Raw genomic sequence first — 17,808 nt, forward strand, 5'->3', positions numbered from 1 at the left:
CCTACCAGATTGTACGACTTATCGGCCAACTTACCTACGAGGTGATCCCCTATTGTGATTACGGAACATCACGACGACACATGCGGCCCGAAATCGTCCACGTGGTTCACTTGAAACCTTAGTATGCAAGATGACGGACTCATTTTTGTTGTTTGATCGCATTGTCTGTTGTTTTAAGCATCGGGTCGATGCACTCTTAGATGAGGGGGGGGGGCGGGAGATGTGATGCCGCGAACCATGTATGGGTTTGTTTATTTTATTGTTTGTTTTTACTGCGCAGCCACGCCCGGCTTTGTTATCTGTGTCCCAAGCGAAGCGCGTCTTCCATTCTTTATTTTTATGCCGCACGGGCTATCTCATTCAGATAAGCAGATTGTTTCGTTTTAACGTCACTAGCCCAGAATAATCCTTTCTGATGAATGTTCTGGATGTAAATCGACGGTTGCAGAAACACTCGCGCCGAAAGATAAAAGCCCACACAGGGCCGACGCCGCGGCATTCGAATCGTCGACGCTCGTCTTCGCACGTCACTTAGTTGACTGCTGCCTCACCGCCTGCATTCATTTAGTTGTTAGGGGAGCACAAGTTCGCTCCAATAAACATATTTTCCTTGAAGACAACTGCGTCGTCTTTGGCCCCGTGACAATTGTAGTAGAAATTATGCAGAAAAATGGACGTGGGCAGGGCATGTACTGCGAAGGCAAGATAAGCGTCGGTTATTAAGGGTAACGAATGTATTCCTAGAGAAGGCAAGCGTGGCAGGAGGTGGCAGAAAGTTACATTGGCCGAGGAGATCAAGACGTTTTCAAGGGTAAATTGGTGGCAGGTAGCACAGGACCGGGATAGTTGGAGATTAATGGGAGGGGTCGTTCCCCTGCAGTGGGCGTAGATAGGCTGGTGATGATGACTCAGCATTGAAACACAATCATGCGGCCAGTAAAGTGATAGGAAAATCCGCAGAGCACACTAAACGCGTTTGCATGGGATTGATAGACTATGAAAATTCTCTTGTTTCTAGAGACACTACAGCAGTTTATGAAGTTTTAAGGGACCAATTAATAGACTAGACCGACATAAAACTCCTGGACGGCATATATGAGGGATATACCGCCAGATAATGCTTCACGAGCAAACGGAAAAGTTTCAGATCCGAAAGGGCGTGCGACAGGAAGATACTATCAACACAAAATCGTTTACAGCGTGTCTGGAGGGGTTATTCAGGAGGCTTCGCTGTGAAAACGCTGAGTTTCGGATAAACGGAGAATATTCGAACCGTTTGAGGTTTGTACGCGAGAAAGTCTGCCCAGTCAACATTCTGAACTACTGCAAAATATTGATGGAAGAACTGCAAACACAAATCTGCGCCGTGGGGCTTAGAATAAATACGAATAAATCAAAAGTAATAGTAAACGAACATGCGCATTGCGAACCTTTTCAACATAGATACTGAAGCAGTAGAATAAGTAGAAGAACTTACCTTGGACCCGCCGCGGTGCCTCAGAGGCTAAGGCGTTGTGCTGCTCAGCACGAGGACGCGGGTTTGATTCCCGACCACGGCGATCGCTTTTCTGATGAAGACGAAAAGCAAAAACGGCTGTGTGTACGAAATTTCGGCGCAGGTTAGAGATCCCCAGTGGTCAAAATTGATCCAGAGCCCTCCACTACAGCGCGCCTCATCACCTTTGCAGCGTCGGTGGGTTAAACCGAATAATCAAACTTCAGTTAATACCTTGGCAATGTGTCCAGCGCTTATCCCAACCAGGACAAAGAAATCCGCCGCAGTATCGGAATGGGCTGGGTTTCATTAGACAAGCACTCGGAAAAAAAATGGAGTAAGCTACCGCCATTTGCAAAAAAAAGTTTTGTATTCAACCAGTGCGTGCTGCTGGTGAGGACGTATGGAGCAGAAACGTGGCGAATTTCAAACAACAGGAAAGTAACCGTACGTCAGCTTAAGAGGCGATGGAGCGAGTATCGATAAGAGTAACACTTGGAGACAGGGAACGAGCATCCTAGATGAGGTAGCAAACTCTTGCGGAAGATATCATATTTCAACTTACGAAAAAGAACTGTACATGAACTGGCTATGTAGTGAGACGAACGGACAGGACCTGGACCACAAGGATAACCGAATGGCAAATTGACCACAGATACGACCCAGGCGAGCTCCATTGTTGGAGTCAAATTGCGTGCTATTTCGCGTTAGCGACGACGAGAAGATTTTTTCAGAGCAAGTTGCGTGCGCGTGAACTGTCCTTTGGCGATTTTGGAACAGTTCTACGTCGCCCTATGTGCTACGGGCACGGTTACCTGGCGCATTCTGCATATGAAAAACTCGCAGAACCACGATAAGCGAATTCTTGATGTATCGTGACGGCGTGGTCTATGGTAACACCGGAAGACAATATTATTTCCTGGGGTACCGAAACCAAAACTTGTATAGTCAACTGCTCAAAGAAAGTGATAAGTACCTGCGGACGAACATTATTTTCCTGCGTGCACCTGGAGTTCTTCGTAAGAAAACACAATAGCGGTGACACCACCATCAGTGCGTATGCAAAACTAACGAAGTGGACACGACAACGTATAACATGCACACAGATTTACTTTACTGGAGTTGTAGCTGTAGTTCTTTCTTTACGTTTCTGTGGTACAGTTCTTGCTACCCCCCCCCCTAAATTGGGCATGGTATAATTAGGCTTCCCAGCTTTGTAATAAACACCGTTCTTGCCACAAATACGCAATGTAAGTATGTTTGTTAGATAAGGCTCTGGAATAGACATGAACAGAGATTGAAAGAATTCGCCTCAATGTCCTTTGAATGTTTGCAATGTACGAGTCATAGAAGGTTGTAGCGGGATGCACTCATACAGCTTGCAGGAACGTAGTTGAGGGCGATGCTGAACAGCGTAGTTAACGCGTCTGAATCGCGCTTGTAGACCAAAAAAATACGCAGAGATTGGGACGATCCTATGATAAACGGTAGGCACTTTAGTATAGGATCGTATAGCATCGTTTAGTGTAGGCACTTTAGTATAGCATTGTAGAGTGTTGGTGCTTTTTTCCATTTTGTGTTCTCTTCTCCGACAAACATTCCGCATTTATAGATGGATATTCCGCGATAGAGATATTTCTGATTTCTTTAGTTTTTAGTCAATACTCTTCTTTACTCTTCTTCTTAGCGTTACATTTTTTACCCTAACGGTACTCCTTGTACACACATAGTAGCGGCAATTCTTGTTAGTGTAGCCAAATCGCCATTTTAGTGAAAGTGCAGGGGGTGACATAGGGTTTTTCAAGAGCAGAGGGCCCGAGGTATACGAACGGACTCGGCACCACGGCCGGTCTCTACTGTGACACTATAAATATTAGTGCTCAAGATCAGTATTTCCTCGCGGAGCATCAACGTTTCAGGGATGGAGATATCATTGGTATCACTTCTAAGGCGCCTCTGAAACGCTTCTTAGGTTTGCATTTTTTGGTTTAATAAATAAATTGTGTTCTTTCGGCGCCCAACATAGACAGAGGCAACGCAAAACGACCGTTTTAAAAGGTTTCTGCTTGGCCAGCAATCTTGGCTAACCATCCCAATCCTTTACCCTCTTCATTCATTGCGTACAGGTGCGCCCGATAGCGATCTAATTACCCGGGGAAGAAGCGAAGTTACTTCTGGCATTGATAGAATAATGTCCGCAACCCCACAATCCTTTTGTTTCTCCCGCCTCGCTGCGCTACGCACCTCACTCTGCTGCCACACAGCCGTGTTCAGTTACATTCAAATGGCATTCCAATAAAATTACCTGAGACATTTTACCCTTGGGTCGATAAAAATGTGAAGGTGTTTTGACAGGAATCTCATTTCAAAGTTTTGTTTTGAACTTACCTTCGTGTCAATGGCCTTGATATTTTCAATGTATGGCATTCCAAATATCAAATGCCATTTTACTTGAACACCATGTCAAACTTTTCTCAATAACATGTCAATGGCATAACAATCAAATGACTTTCGAAACATGAAGGCATAACGTTTGCAATGTCAAAGTCCTCTCATCCGGGAGTCATTAAAAAAAAATTGTAGCAGACATATCAAACTTTCTGAATTTCAAGTCAAAGTGTTTATATTGCGTGTTTTTATATTGCGTGGTGAGTCAACGGGGAGCCTCATGGGTCCTCGTTGACTCACCACCAATATCGAAATCTTTGACACAGTTTTCCACAATTTTTTTCGCATACGCGTGCCCCGTCAAGAGGAGTAGCGTTTGATTAAACGAACGAAGAGAATAGTTCAAATACCTTATGAGTGGCGAATATTTTGACGACGCAAACAGAAGATTGAAACTCTGTTAACGCATCAAAAACGTTTTCAGCTAAAGTCAACGTTCGCAAGCGAATGCACTGCGAATGATTTGTCCTACTGCATGGACATAAAACATAAAAAAAGTGTCTGTGGGAAAATATTGTCTACCACGTGGCAAGCCCGACAACGTCCAACACTATTTCTTTGTTTTGTGGAATTTGTGCGAAAGTATAAAGGCAGCTGAGCCCTACGTTTGTTGTGCGCTCCCCTTTGTTTCTCTGAAGATAACGCAGGCGCTTATACCCGGTGAGCACGACCTTCTTAACCTTAAATTTTGTTGCCTTGGAGAGCTAAACGTGCGGCATTTCTTGTGATATTGTAGCCAAGAAAATTACCGATACACACCAGATGCTTCATCGGGTCGTTCTGTCCATACACAAAAATAACCTTTCAGGTTAAATTAACTTTCTCGCGAAAGAGCACTCTATAGATCTCAATTCAAATAAGATATTTCGGTACAAAATTGAGATTGAATTAGCCAGAAGGACAACTGATTTTTGACGCCGAGTTTTTTTTTTAATTTACAACCCTTATTTCCCCACAGTATAGTTGTACAGAATTGGAACTTTTCGTCTCATGTCAATGCATGTGCTTTTACTAGAGGGGCATGGTTAACAAAAACGGCTTTACCTCGTGGTTTGTGAGAAATATGCCGATAATAATGTACGCTTTAATACTGCTAAAACTACTTCCTAACCACATATTATCTTATCTCCACGGGTAGCACGGGTAACTCTAAGTCGCATTTCTAATACACATATCGGGACGTCACTCCTCTTAAGCCTTTCTAGCAGCCCCACGCCTGAACCTTAAAGCCCTATGCTTTCAGGTGGAGTCTAACTACAGCACTTTCAGCTCTTATTAGGCTAGTTAAGTGAGAAGCATTACCTGAACAACAAATTACAGTTTTACTTAGATTCGCCCGTTCTTTTCAACTTAGGTTTGGTTTTTAGGAGTCAGTCCTCGTTTGTCTTGGCTGCTCCACCTTACTTTTCGGCGTATAGGCGGCAATTTCGCTCAATTTGGAGTGAATAGCGAGTCGTAGCACGGTAAATTTTTTTGCAAGTGATGCGTCATTCAGATGTTGTCATAGACCCAGTTATCTAGAACTGGTGAATGAAGCATTTCTGGCTATACTGCTGTCTAGATATTCCTGCAAGAATTTGCAGTCAAGTTCTAACCTCGGACCCAAAACATTATCGGCACGATAAAATCGAGAAATGCTTTGTCTGGTAGTGTACATGTTTTTTTTTTTTTTGAGACGAGGTGAAACCATAATCGCAACACGATATTCAGTCACATCCGCTTTAACAGTGTATATGTCTTTCAACGGAAATGAAAGCCATAATCTTTATACGCTCCTATTCTGCCTTCTTTGACGTCAATTTAGCCAGCGTTGTTTGGCGATGTTCATGACTTTGTCCTCTCCGTCCGTAGAGCAAAGCGGCCCTTGATGAAAACAAGCCTATGAAAATTACTGTCAGCGGGAGGGGCGGGGGACAGGAGGGAGATTGGCAAAAAGGAAAACATCCCCCTCACGAGGGGCACGATCAAATGCAGAGCATTTCTGCGGGGGGGGGGGGGGGGGCGCGCCTGCAAGTCGTATGGATTACGTATTGGTTGTTGTTGTTGTAATTGTTGTCTTCCAGCGTAGACATTGTCGATGAAGTCGATGGTGAAACGTGCCGTGAACCCCCTGCCGCGGCTATGACGCAACACAATCCAACACAATCCACTTTAATCCACTCCAATTCAAATCCAAGCCAATCCAAGCCAATCCAATCGAATCCAATCCAATGCCCCTCGCGAGAGAGTGTTATAGCGCCGAAATCGCCACCACGCGAACGCGTGATGCTGACGCCATGATCACGCCACAGATGTTAGCGACCGCAGCGCGCGCGAACGACATATGTGGTTTAAGCGCGAACCGACCGCGGCGAGAGAGCGCGATGCGGGCGCCCCACCTGTTCTTGCGCGCGAACCTAACGCGGCGAGAGAGGGTGTTGCGCACGTCCCCACCTGTTGTGCGCCCGAACCGAACGCGGCGAGAGAGGGCGTTGCGAGCGGAGAGAAGGCGAGGAGGACGCGGGGGAGAGGGCGCGCCTCTGGCCGACGGTTGAATGAGTCAAGGATATAAGGCACGTTCGTAACCTTCCGTTCTGTGTCGGCTTTGTGGCTCAGTTGGTAGAGTACCGCGCACCTTGCGTTCCGCCCGCAGAGTCGTAGGATCGAAACCTGGCGCCGGCAAGTGTTATTTTTAAATGCAGAGCATTTCAGTAACTCACGATGTCACCCGCGTTGGCGTCCGTAGTCCGCGTCGCTCCCCCTACACTATATAAAGAAATAATACTTACCGGCGCCAGGTTTCGATCCCACGACTCTGCGGGCGGAACGCAAGGTGCACGTCGCTCTAACTACTGCGCCCCAAAGCCGACAGAGAGTAGAAGGTTACGAACGCGCCTTATATCCTTGACTCATTCAACCGTCGGCCACAGGTTCGCCCTCTCCCCCGCGTCCTCCTCGCCTTCTCTGCGCTCGGAACGCCCTCTCTCGCCGCGTTCGGTTCGCGCGCAAGAACAGGTGGGGGCGCTCGCATCGCGCTCTCTCGCCGCGGTCGGTTCGCGCTTAAACCACGTATGTCGTTCGTGCGCTCGCCGGTCGCTAACATCTGTGGCGTGATCGTGACACGTCAACATCACGCGTTCGTGTGGTGGCGCGATTTCGGCGCTATAACACTCTCTCGCGAGGGGCATTGGATTGGATTCGATTGGATTGGCTTGGATTGGCTTGGCTTGGATTGGTTTGGATTTGGATTGGATTAAAGTGGATTGTGTTGCGTCATAGCCGCGGCAGGGGGTTCACGGCACGTTTCACGTTTCAGCATCGACTTCATCGACAATGTCTACGCTGGAAGACAACAATTACAACAGCAACCACAACCAATACGTAATCCATACGACTTGCAGGCGCGCACCCCGCGGAAATGCTCTGCATTTGATCGTGCCCATCGCGAGGGGGATGTTTGCATAATGCGTCGACGCGGGCGACGACTGGATGGGAAACTTTATATATAGTGTAGGGGGAGCGATGCGGACGCGGAATACGGACGCCAACGCGGGTGACATCGTGAGTTACTGAAATGCTCTGCATTTAAAAGGCGTTACATTTGAAAATTTCCAGTCTTTAGGAACAATGCCTGACTCAAGTGACATTTTGTAAATAATAGCTAAATACCTTGCAATAACGTCATAGCACTCCTTCAGTACAAATGGCGATAGCCCATCTGGACCACATGCCTTAGAAGTGTCCAGTTCGCGTAAGAGGCGATCTATACCATAAACATCTATAATGATATCATCCATAGAGTGGGTTACATCACTAACGCATGACGGTAAAGGAGCAGTTGACGTTTTCTGTGAAAAAACAGACTGGAAAAATGCATTGAATGCTTCCGCCATTTCAGCATTACCTTGCACAGTGATTCCATCCACTGATAATGACTGTATAGAAATGTCATCTTTCCTGGTTTTCTTTACGTATTTCCAAAACTGTTTCGGGTTTTGCTTAAGGTCAATGTTCAACCGGCCAAAAAATTGTCTTTCCGCATTTTTTATTGCAATCTTAACCTTATTGTTAGAGTCTTTCAAAGCCTGTTCATTAAATTCGGTACTATTGCTGCAGAATCGCCTATAGGCTCGCCGGGCTTTCCTTATTATCTTGCGAATTTCCGCGCTGAATTTCCGCGCTGAAATTTCGGGCTGAAATTTTATGATGTTTAAAATTACCATCCTCATAGAGTGTCATCTATTTTCAGGAGGACAATATGTCGATGCAGCGGAAGGAACCCAAATATCAGATAATTGACGGCGTGCCTCGGTGCGTGTGGATTGATCCCGACATACTTCGTGAAAATCTTAAGTTCAGAGGCAAATCCGGAGATGTCTTCGTATCTACGTTCCCGAAGAGTGGAACGCACTGGGTGCAGTTCATTATTCAGCTAATCCTCAAGAAAGGCGAACCAGTCACAACCCACAAAGAATTCACGGACAACATGCGGTTATTCGAGTACTCAAAGTTCCAGGAGTGGGCGTCGCCTCTACCCCTGAGAGCATTTTTAACACATCTGCCATTGTCACGCTGCAGCATGGCGGAGGAAGCGAAGTACGTGTACGTGGCTCGCAATCCGTGGGACGTGTGCGTCTCCTTCTTTAACATGGCCACCAACGTCAGCGCCTACGAGTTCTACGACGGAACATTCCAGGAGTTCGTGGAGGTATTTATCGGCGGTAACTTCGGGTACGGCGATTACTTCGAACATGTGGCCTCGGGATACGCACTGAGAAATGAACCGAACGTGCTGTTTCTCACCTACGAAGAACTCAAGAATCTTACAGGAAACGCTGTGCTTAAACTGGCTCACTTTCTCGGGGAGGAATATGGCAAGACCCTAAAAGACAACGACGAGTTGCTCAAGCAGTTGCTCCAGAGATCCAATGCCGAGTCAATGAGAAGTATATTAGTTCTAGACACCCAGGAAAGTCTAAGCAGAGATTGGGAAGAGGTGCTCGCGCGCAAGAATCACAAATGCAAAAACGGTTTTGAAGGAGATGAAAACAAATACGCGTTTGTGCGAGCTGCCAAGGTAGGCGGGTGGAGGGAGCACTTCACGCCAGAGCTTCTGCGTCGCATGGAGTGCAGAATCCAAGAGTGTGAGAAAAAATCTTCTGTTGTGGAACTCTGGAAAGACATTCGGGCTGAAGCCATTGAAGCATCCAAATCTTCGCAGTGAAAGAACCTGCTATTCTACATGCTTCTCAGAAGGCGTGAACTAACGCAATAGATCTGTTTTTTTTAAATATATCTTCTATACCTTGATGACATAATGCAACAATTAAAATACTTTTCAGCCATTAGTCTCTAGAACAGCATGTTATGATCAATCAGGACACACTTTATGACGACGTACAGCCTCCATCACAACAAACAACGCATGCTTGAATGTTAGTCGCGTTAATGTGATACCCTTAATTATAACAAATTTTCGCTAGCTCTAGTGTCATACGAATGATTACCAATTACCTACAATATGGAGTGTCAATTTACGTTAACCGTGATGTGTAGTCCAGCTCTTGTAACGAAACACTCACAGGGATTATAAAACTGTAATCACAACGCGTTGTAATAAAAATCGGTTTAGTATCAGTTTCTTCGCAATAGAGTACGCTATTTTTGTGTTTGGAAACACTATATTGGCGCCATGGTCGGGTAACTTCAGTTATCAGCAGGAGCCGGCGGCCCATGGTACACTGTCCCTTCCGCGTGCAGACAGATGGCCTTCGACTGCAAAACAGTAGCCGCCTGCGCCGAAATACGGTAGATTTTGTGCAGTTGAAAGCACAAGCATGCTTTAAATTGCAACGAAAACACACGTACCCATCTTGTCAGAATCGCTGGAGGGTTGACACAATGCACCGATAAGCCAATCCCAGGCAGGTGTTTTAGACGCGTTTTCACTCTGAAAGAAAAGCTCCAAACAGCCCGTTCAAGCGCAGCCGTTGATTCATGCGGATGTTGCATGGTACCTGGGGGGAAATTTGCGGATTCGAAAACGGCCGTAAAAAACTTTGCCGAAAGGCGCATTTCCGCCCCGGCACACAAAATTCTCTAAATTTGACATGCGACGCGTTTCAACTTCAATGGTTTTCGGCTCACACGGGCATTGGAGGGAAAGAGGCGGCCCACATGGCAGGCCGAGCACTTTTCACCAGGGCATACGATGTGGACTCTTCCCTCCATGGAGCCAGATCGTGCAGGAACAGTCTCCTCACATACAGAGAGGTCAGACGGCATTACCGCCTCTCCCGCCGCAAGCTTCCCCCCGCTCACTCATCCCTCACTCTGGAGGAGGAACGCCTCTGGCGTCAACTCCAAGCGGAATTTCTACTCTGCAGAGCCGTCCTTCATCATGTCCACCCCTAGCTCTACCCATCCTCACTCTGCCCCCGCTGTGGTGAAAAATCCACGGTCCAACATCTAATGTGGGCTTTTGCAGAGGACCCATTCGCTAAAACTGATTGTCTTGACCATTGGATGGAGGCTTTGGGCCGCTCGGACCTTCAGCTCCAGAAGGAGCTTGTGACTCGAGTGGCTGAAGTCGACGCAACTCTCCGGGTCGTGCCCACCGCGCCTTAACCCTTTATGTAAATAAAAGTTATTTCTTTCTCTCTCTCTCTCTCTCTCTCTCTCTCTCTCTCTCTCTCTCTCGCTCGCTCGCTCGGGGGCTGCATCACATTTTCCACAATGTCCGTGGAAGGAGCATGATCTTCTGTAAAAGCACGTTTGGCTAGTCCAGCGAAAAAGTGTAGTCGCTTGCAACAACCAAAGTGTCAGTGTTTGTAAACCCCAGCGTGCACCAGCCTCAAGCTCCCATTTGCTGCGAACGGCGGTATGCGCTTGCTTGGCGTCGCTCTTGGTATCACGCGTAATGAGACTCCAAAGCTGAAACTTCATTGGATACAAGGGCAAGTATTCGCCTGCGAAGGAAGGTATGCTCCGGCCTGAGGTTGCCGTTATCTTCGACGCGAAATGGTTTTCAACTGCAGCGACATGATCGTAGCTTTAAAGGGGCACTGAAGTGAATTTGTCAAGCTCCCGTTTTTGCTTGCATTGCGTAGACTGGAACAAATGAACACGCTTTTCAGCGTTTATCCCAGTGATAAGGCGGTTTTTTAGTTTATAATGCCTGAAAGAACAAAAACAACCACGCGTGGTTTACGGCGGCTGCACCTACAAACCGCAGTGACGTCAGGTAAAGGTGCTGCGTGAAAGGACGATGTCCAAGATAAGCTGTCGCACAAGTTTAGGTTTCAGCTCTGTTAAACAGCATGCTTGGCATCCGACGTTATCTTTTGATGGAGATTGTCGAGTCTCAGTAATCGCCATACCGCCCTTCTGTCATGTCGGCTGTAAAATGCGTCAGATAAGCCTACCAGGACGGCTTGGAATGGTAGCAATCACTAACCGAGGCTTGCGCAGTGGATGAACGCCCTCCACGACACCACAGACGGTCCAATGCCATGCGCTTTCCCCCATCTTTGGAGCTTGCCTCACTCATTCCCATATCGTAAAAAACGTTTTTGCACCAGGCCAAGGACATGCTCATTCTGGCCTGAGCACGCTGCCCGCATGCAGTTGGTGCTTAAGACAACAGCACGCCAAATAGTACGCGCTACCGCATCAGTGTCATTCTGCGGGCGTTCTGCGAACTCACTCGAGGAGCAATGAACATTAAAGAACAAGAATGACGAATTCAGTATAAAAAACATCGGCCGAAAAGAAGAAAATCACCTTACAAGAAAAAGAGGATGTACTCTCGGGGATTCGAACTTGCGACTTGCAAAACACCATAACTAGCGCTCCAGACCATTCGGCGACGAGTCTTTTTTTTTGCATGAAAATTTAAGAAAAAGTCAGAAAAGACAATTAACGCCCATTATAAACTCTAACAGAGAGCAAAGGGTAAGCACGTCAGTCAAACAAAGATCAGCACTATTTCAAAACTCGGGAAAGGAAACACACGCATCCATCCGAAAGAGGCAGCAACTCCGGTGGATCACTCTGCGCCGCATAAGCGCTCCGCACCAACGCCGCCTGTTCCCGAAAAATGCGCTCGGTCGACCTTGGGGAGGCCGTATGCCGATCGGTCGAGCGGCACTTCCAAAAGCGAAACAATCCGAGGAGAACAAAAACGTCATATGGCACCCGATTAACGTCTTCAAATTGCAAGAAGCAAATCGTGTACGGGATGATGTCAAGGTCCTTTTTTAGTGTACATTGCAAAGCATCGGTACAAAACCCCACGTCCCGGTACATCAAGAAATAATGGTCAATGGGTTCTGGTTGATTGCACAAGCGGCAATTGTCTGACGAAGCGATTAACATTCCTTTTTCGCGCAGCCATGTTTTAACTGGAAGCGTTTGAGAATGTAGCCTGAAGGGAAAACATTTTGGCGTTTGGCGGCACGCACATACGCTTGACACGCCCAAAAACTATATTTATTTATTTATTTATTTATTTATTTGAAGTGCTCACCAACAGCACAGGGCCTTTTCGGGTGATGCACCGCATACATAGGTACAAAGAATACGAACAGGCAACATACATGGATACAAGGAATACAAAGGAATACATGGATACAAGGAATACAAGCAGTACAAATATGGGCAGCGTATAAATCAGAAATTGGTAAATGTGGAAGTGCAGATAGATATATACAAAAGTGTAGTGTTATTGAAAGGAGACGCAAACATTTTTGAACGGTAAAGGCTCGGAGGATGTGTCTGGTGTATGCACAGGAGAACGTACGAACATGGCAAGGAACGTACGAACACGTACGAAGATAGGCAAGGTAGTGTTGTATGTGAGGAAACACGAGAGCAGGGAGAGAAGTGCAGGAGCGACCTCTCCACAGCATGCGTATTCAAAATATCATACATTTGAGAGAGCGCTTAAACAGTACCAAATCGCTGCAAAAAACGTCTATAGGAGATGGAAACAGACTGTTATAGGTGAGCTGGCACCGGCTGGCTGGTGCCAAACTCATTGATCTGTCTACATCAAAGCATCCATGCGGCCGTAGTGGTCTGCTTGGCACTCGCAGATGGACAGAGCTTACGAGGCAAGGGCAGTCGAACTTCGAGTGAATACAATTAAACAGAAAAGCCAGGTCGCGCCTCGAGCGCCTCGCTGATAGCTCATCTAAATTCAAGATCTTCAGAAGCCCACCGTGCTCATATCGGCTCATAGGTGAGTGGCGAGAAAACACGGTTCTAGTAAAGCGCTTCTGAATCCTTCTAGTCGAAGGGAGGACGAAGGGCTTAAACAATTCCAAATTGCACTAGCAAAGTCGAGCTTGGGCAAAATGAGAGCGCGATACAGTGAAACAAAGCATGAAGGGTCGGTGAAATCCCTGGTCGCGCGGGAAATTACGCCAAGCATACGGAGACAGGAGTTGGTCTAGCGATAAAGAGGTACGTGGAACGTATTGTGAATTAAAGTGTTCGTCGAAGCCTTTCCTGAAAGACTAAACAGGTACTCCAGAGAAAACCGCTCACTAAGCAAATGAAAGGTATCCACAACTTTCTTTAGGAAACCCTATGGTGGCTTCTTGTCAACCTCACCCGTAGAAACAACAACAAAAGGTAAATGGTACCTTATGCGCTCTTGAGTAAGTAAAAGTGTAAGGTCCGCCACGTAGTAGAAGAAAAACCGATACACAAGTTGATGCACAAACAAATGCAAAAACTCAGCACACCAGACCCTAGCGGAAGAAACAAATTACCCCTGCGCATTTGCTTCCATTCAGAACCCCAAACGAAGGTAGCAAATACTCTATGCAGGGCTTGGACTTTTGCCCGCGCATAGTGCATTACCTGAAACACATAAAGAAGGCTTGCTACCAAAAAGACATTACAGAGTTGTGTACAGCCAAATACAGAAAGTTCTCTCCCCATCCATGCCTGCGAGGCGCACTTGACATGCGTGAGTGCTGAAGACCAGTGTGGACGTGAGTTCCTTATTTGGTGCAGAGGCACGCTAAGATACTCAAGAGGCGTATCGTCCCAACTAATAACCGCAAATTTGGAAGGTTTGGTTCCCCACTGGTGAAACCAAAACCCCTAGGTACAAAAAAAATTACACCATCTTCCCACGTGGGAACCCGGAGGGGATGCAAAGCCGTCGAGTAGTAGGGTGTTAATTGGTTGTTAGAGTAAAGACACGTGTAGTAGCGTATTAAATGTCTTCTTTAGTTATCGAGTAGTGGGGAACGTTTTGCGGCTTCTCGTTCTCGAAGCGAGGAATCCGCTGCTCGACGCTGCCGTTTACGTTCGGCGTCGCGAGTTCTCCGTGCAGCCTTGTCTTCAGAGGCACCAGACGAGCCGAGCGGCGAGGAGGAGGGGTGAGGAGGATAGCAGCGTTACCACAGCTGGTGAGGGCTCCTGGAGCGACAGTGTTGCCGGTGTCTTCCTTAGCCGGCCCGAGGCGAGCCGAGCGGCGAGGAGGAGAGCGGCGCTATCACAGCTGGCGTGGAGAGGGGATACAAGGAGGAGAGGTGCGGATGCCGGAAGACGGAGGGCCGACTAAGAGACGCTTTGCATCTAAAACAGTGTACCGTTTGCCTTTGTTGTTTGCTAAGACACAGAGGCTCTATGTACAGTGCCAACAATAGAGGCGATAGTAGACAGCCCTGTCTAACAGATGACCTGATCTGAACTGGGTTCGAGAGAACGCGATTGACAACAAGTAGTGTAGTACAATGCTTGTAGCAGAGCTGAATGCATGATACAGCACATCCTCTACATTAGCCGCTTCCAAAACTGCGAATACAATACCATGAGACACCCGATCAAATGCTTTAGCATGCTCAATCCGGATAAGGGCCACCTGTTCAACTCAGACACGCAAGTATAATATAGAATGAGCAATATGTATATTCGTTTGAAAACTTCTGTTCCGAATACCGCATGTTTAGTAAGACCGGTGCCGTCCATGCTCATTACAGCACCTTATTTGGTAGGTCAAGAGCTTGGCTTTCATTGTGTCATTGCTTTACTTCCAAGGCTTGCGGATTACGAGAATGCTGTGGTTTCCGGCCCTATTACATTTGAAGAGGTTAAGATTGCCATCTCTTCGCTTCAAACAAACAAGAACCCTGACTGGATGGACTGAGCGGGGAATTTTATCAAACGTTTTCTGATATCCTTGCTTCTGTCCTATCGGGCATATTCATAGCCGCATACAATCACGGTGTTTTGGTAGCAACCTTATACTTACGGCACACAGTGGTAATACCCAAAACTGCGGATGAATACAAGCTGAGATCTGTCGATGGCTATCGGTCAATGTCCCTATGCAATATTGACTCGGCCACGAGCCACTGCGGGCGGTGTTGGAAATATGAAGTATACAATGGACAATTAGTCTACATTTTTATTCAGATTTAGCATTTCAAGCTGCTCAGATTAGTGACTACTCGTTGTATAGTGCTCGTGCAGTAAATGTCCCCCAACTTTCCACGGTATCTCACTTCTAGCAATTGCTTTTTTGAGACGTAAAAGCGCTCGCAGATGCGTGGTCGTGCTGCTGACCGCTGTGCTTATTCACCCTGCGCAAAAAGGTACTTCCTGGTCCCTAGTTTGAAGCTGTACGGTAAACGTTTTGGTTGATTTTATTTCCTTAGTACCTATATTAACTTTCCTGACTCTTCTCCCGCCTTCAAGTGGAATTAGATTTTCCTACTGGCGCACCAGTCAGCGAAGCGTCGCATGTGGGTTTGTGTGGAGTGACCTGGGCTCGGATTTTGATACAGAGTACAAACGAACAAACTAAAGAAAGGCGCATTCTTTTATTCACAAACGTGTCGTGGCTTAGTTTCAACTGAGTGAAGGAATTGCGGCGACCCGTCTGCGGCCGGCGGACTAAACGCTGGGCCGACTGACTCTGTCGAAAGGTCGGCGAGCCGTGCAGTAGCGCAGTCAACCCAAGCCATTTTTTGACGTCATACAAAACGCGACCGAGAATGGGAGAGGATGCAGCGAAGAGGAGAGCATTTTCGAATTGATTTAAGTCGCAAACGCAGCGAGAGCGGTCCAAGCATGGCCTACAAGACTCCAGACAACAATTTGCGCTCGTAATCCCACAATGCTTACAAATCACTTCAGTGTACCTTAAAGCAATCGAAATAGCTGGCAGCTCACTGAAAGCGAATTACGGGGGAAAGGCGTGCAGTGAATTACGCCCTCAATGACCTTCTGTTTGGTTTTAGTAAAGGCGCTGCCTGATGGCTTGAATATCAGCAGTGAATTCACAAGCGAGTCTCTCCAAAACGGTCTTTCTATATTTCGCTTACGCAACAGTTTCCGTACTTATTTGTCTAATACATGACACGCTGCGTGAGATGTTTTGAGATCTGCCTAGAGCAAAGCTAGCAGACGTGCATAACTACGCTGAGTGTTTCGATCCTCGGTGACTCCGTTTTAACGGGAATATGCAAGTGTGGCCACGTTGCTGCAGCTCATATTAATCACGAAAGGAAGCGTCATATAGCTACAGTGTCAAATTACTCAAGAGTAAAATAAACGTAACCGTTTGTGTATTTCCAATTAGTACGCTTGTACGTTTCCTCAAGAGCTACAACTTCCTCTTTGTGGTCGTAATGCAAAACTCATGCCATCTTGCGAGGAGCGCCCGTGTGCATGCCCATGTGCAAAACTCAGAGCACTTGCCATCATATCAGGCGTCGCAAAAAATTTCTTGGAAGGATAAATTACCCCAGCAGATTTTTTTTTACATTTCTGTTTTGTCGAAGCAAGCAATACTCATACAGGAAAATGCCCGATTTGTTGTTTGTTGTCCTCGGAATGAGAAAAAAAAAGAAAGCACATAAAACTATTCATCCAATCGACCTACGTAAAACGTTACCTGCGAGTGTTTTTCGAGGCAATCTTGCAGTTAAATCGCTCTTAAGATTCACTCGGCAAGATGCGGTGACTGTTTCGTATCTATTTATCTGCATATCCGGAGTCTGCAGTGCAAGTCGAGTTCACCAAGGGACACGGAATATCACATTATTGCACCACCTTTCTGTCAACGTGACACAAAGTCAACTTCCTTATTGGTTCGGAACTTCCGCTATACTTGATATCTTCCCGGCAGCTAGAGAACCGCTTAAAGCGAAGCTTGCTGTGGGGAGGTCAAAGAAAATGCAGGCGGTCTTGTGTAAGCCAAAATCTACTCGGTAGCAATCCTGGACACATGTTGGAGAGAGTTAGAGTAGAGGAGAGATTGGCTAGCTTTGTAGATAACGTAGCAACACATACGCATCTACTGACTGGAATCTGTAATAGCGCATTGAAGGGAGCAACAAAAGTCCCGCAAAAGAGCCAACGTGCAGCGAGCCACGTGCAAGCACGTGCGAGCGAGTGCAAGTGCGAGTGACGAGCGGAGTCAGCCAACGTGCAGCGCGCAGTGGGAGCAAGCCGTTCGTTAGAGCTTCGCTGGTTACTACCACGCTTTTTCAGTTCGCTGCTTAACCATTTGTACTGAGTGCGTGGGTGCATTTTTGTTATTGCCTTAGGCTCGCCAATATTTCTGCGCGACCGAGGCTGCCTGCGCTCAAGATTGAAAGTAAGCAGCGAGAGGTATTTTCCGCCGCTCAACAGAACGAACATCAAAGCGAAAAGAAATGCATGAGTGGCGATAATAATGTGGCGATAAATGTGGTGTAATGCTAGTGAAAGCGTCGAACAAGTACCTATCGCGATGCTAAGCCCATAGTTTCTTCCGTCCAACAGCCCAAGTCGTCGGCCAGCTGCTGGGAATACCCTTTTCTAACTCTTGTCGTACGCGAGCGGGTTGCGCATGCGTTCCCTCATCTTGCTAGGGGCCCCTA

At 46.9% G+C, this 17,808-nt stretch overlaps 1 protein-coding gene across 1 annotated transcript; it reads left to right on the forward strand.

Moving 5' to 3' along the window:
• The first annotated feature begins 4,557 nt into the window (after nucleotides 1-4,557).
• Nucleotides 4,558-9,270, forward strand: LOC144145572 (amine sulfotransferase-like). Its single transcript, XM_077677222.1, has 2 exons — nucleotides 4,558-4,603; nucleotides 8,172-9,270. Exon 2 carries the CDS (start codon nucleotides 8,181-8,183, stop codon nucleotides 9,144-9,146), a length of 966 nt encoding a protein of 321 aa, XP_077533348.1. The 5' UTR covers nucleotides 4,558-4,603; nucleotides 8,172-8,180; the 3' UTR covers nucleotides 9,147-9,270.
• The last annotated feature ends 8,538 nt before the right edge of the window (nucleotides 9,271-17,808 follow it).

Source organism: Haemaphysalis longicornis, unplaced genomic scaffold (genome assembly GCF_048455015.1).
Source record: "Haemaphysalis longicornis isolate Haplotype H1 unplaced genomic scaffold, Haemaphysalis longicornis Haplotype H1 scaffold_7, whole genome shotgun sequence".
In the NCBI taxonomy this organism is placed as follows: Eukaryota; Metazoa; Arthropoda; class Arachnida; order Ixodida; family Ixodidae; genus Haemaphysalis; species Haemaphysalis longicornis.

Excerpts from the sequence above, each read along its gene's own strand:
- LOC144145572 (XM_077677222.1), top strand. The coding sequence starts at position 8,181 with ATGTCGATGCAGCGGAAGGAACCCAAATATCAGATAATTGACGGCGTG.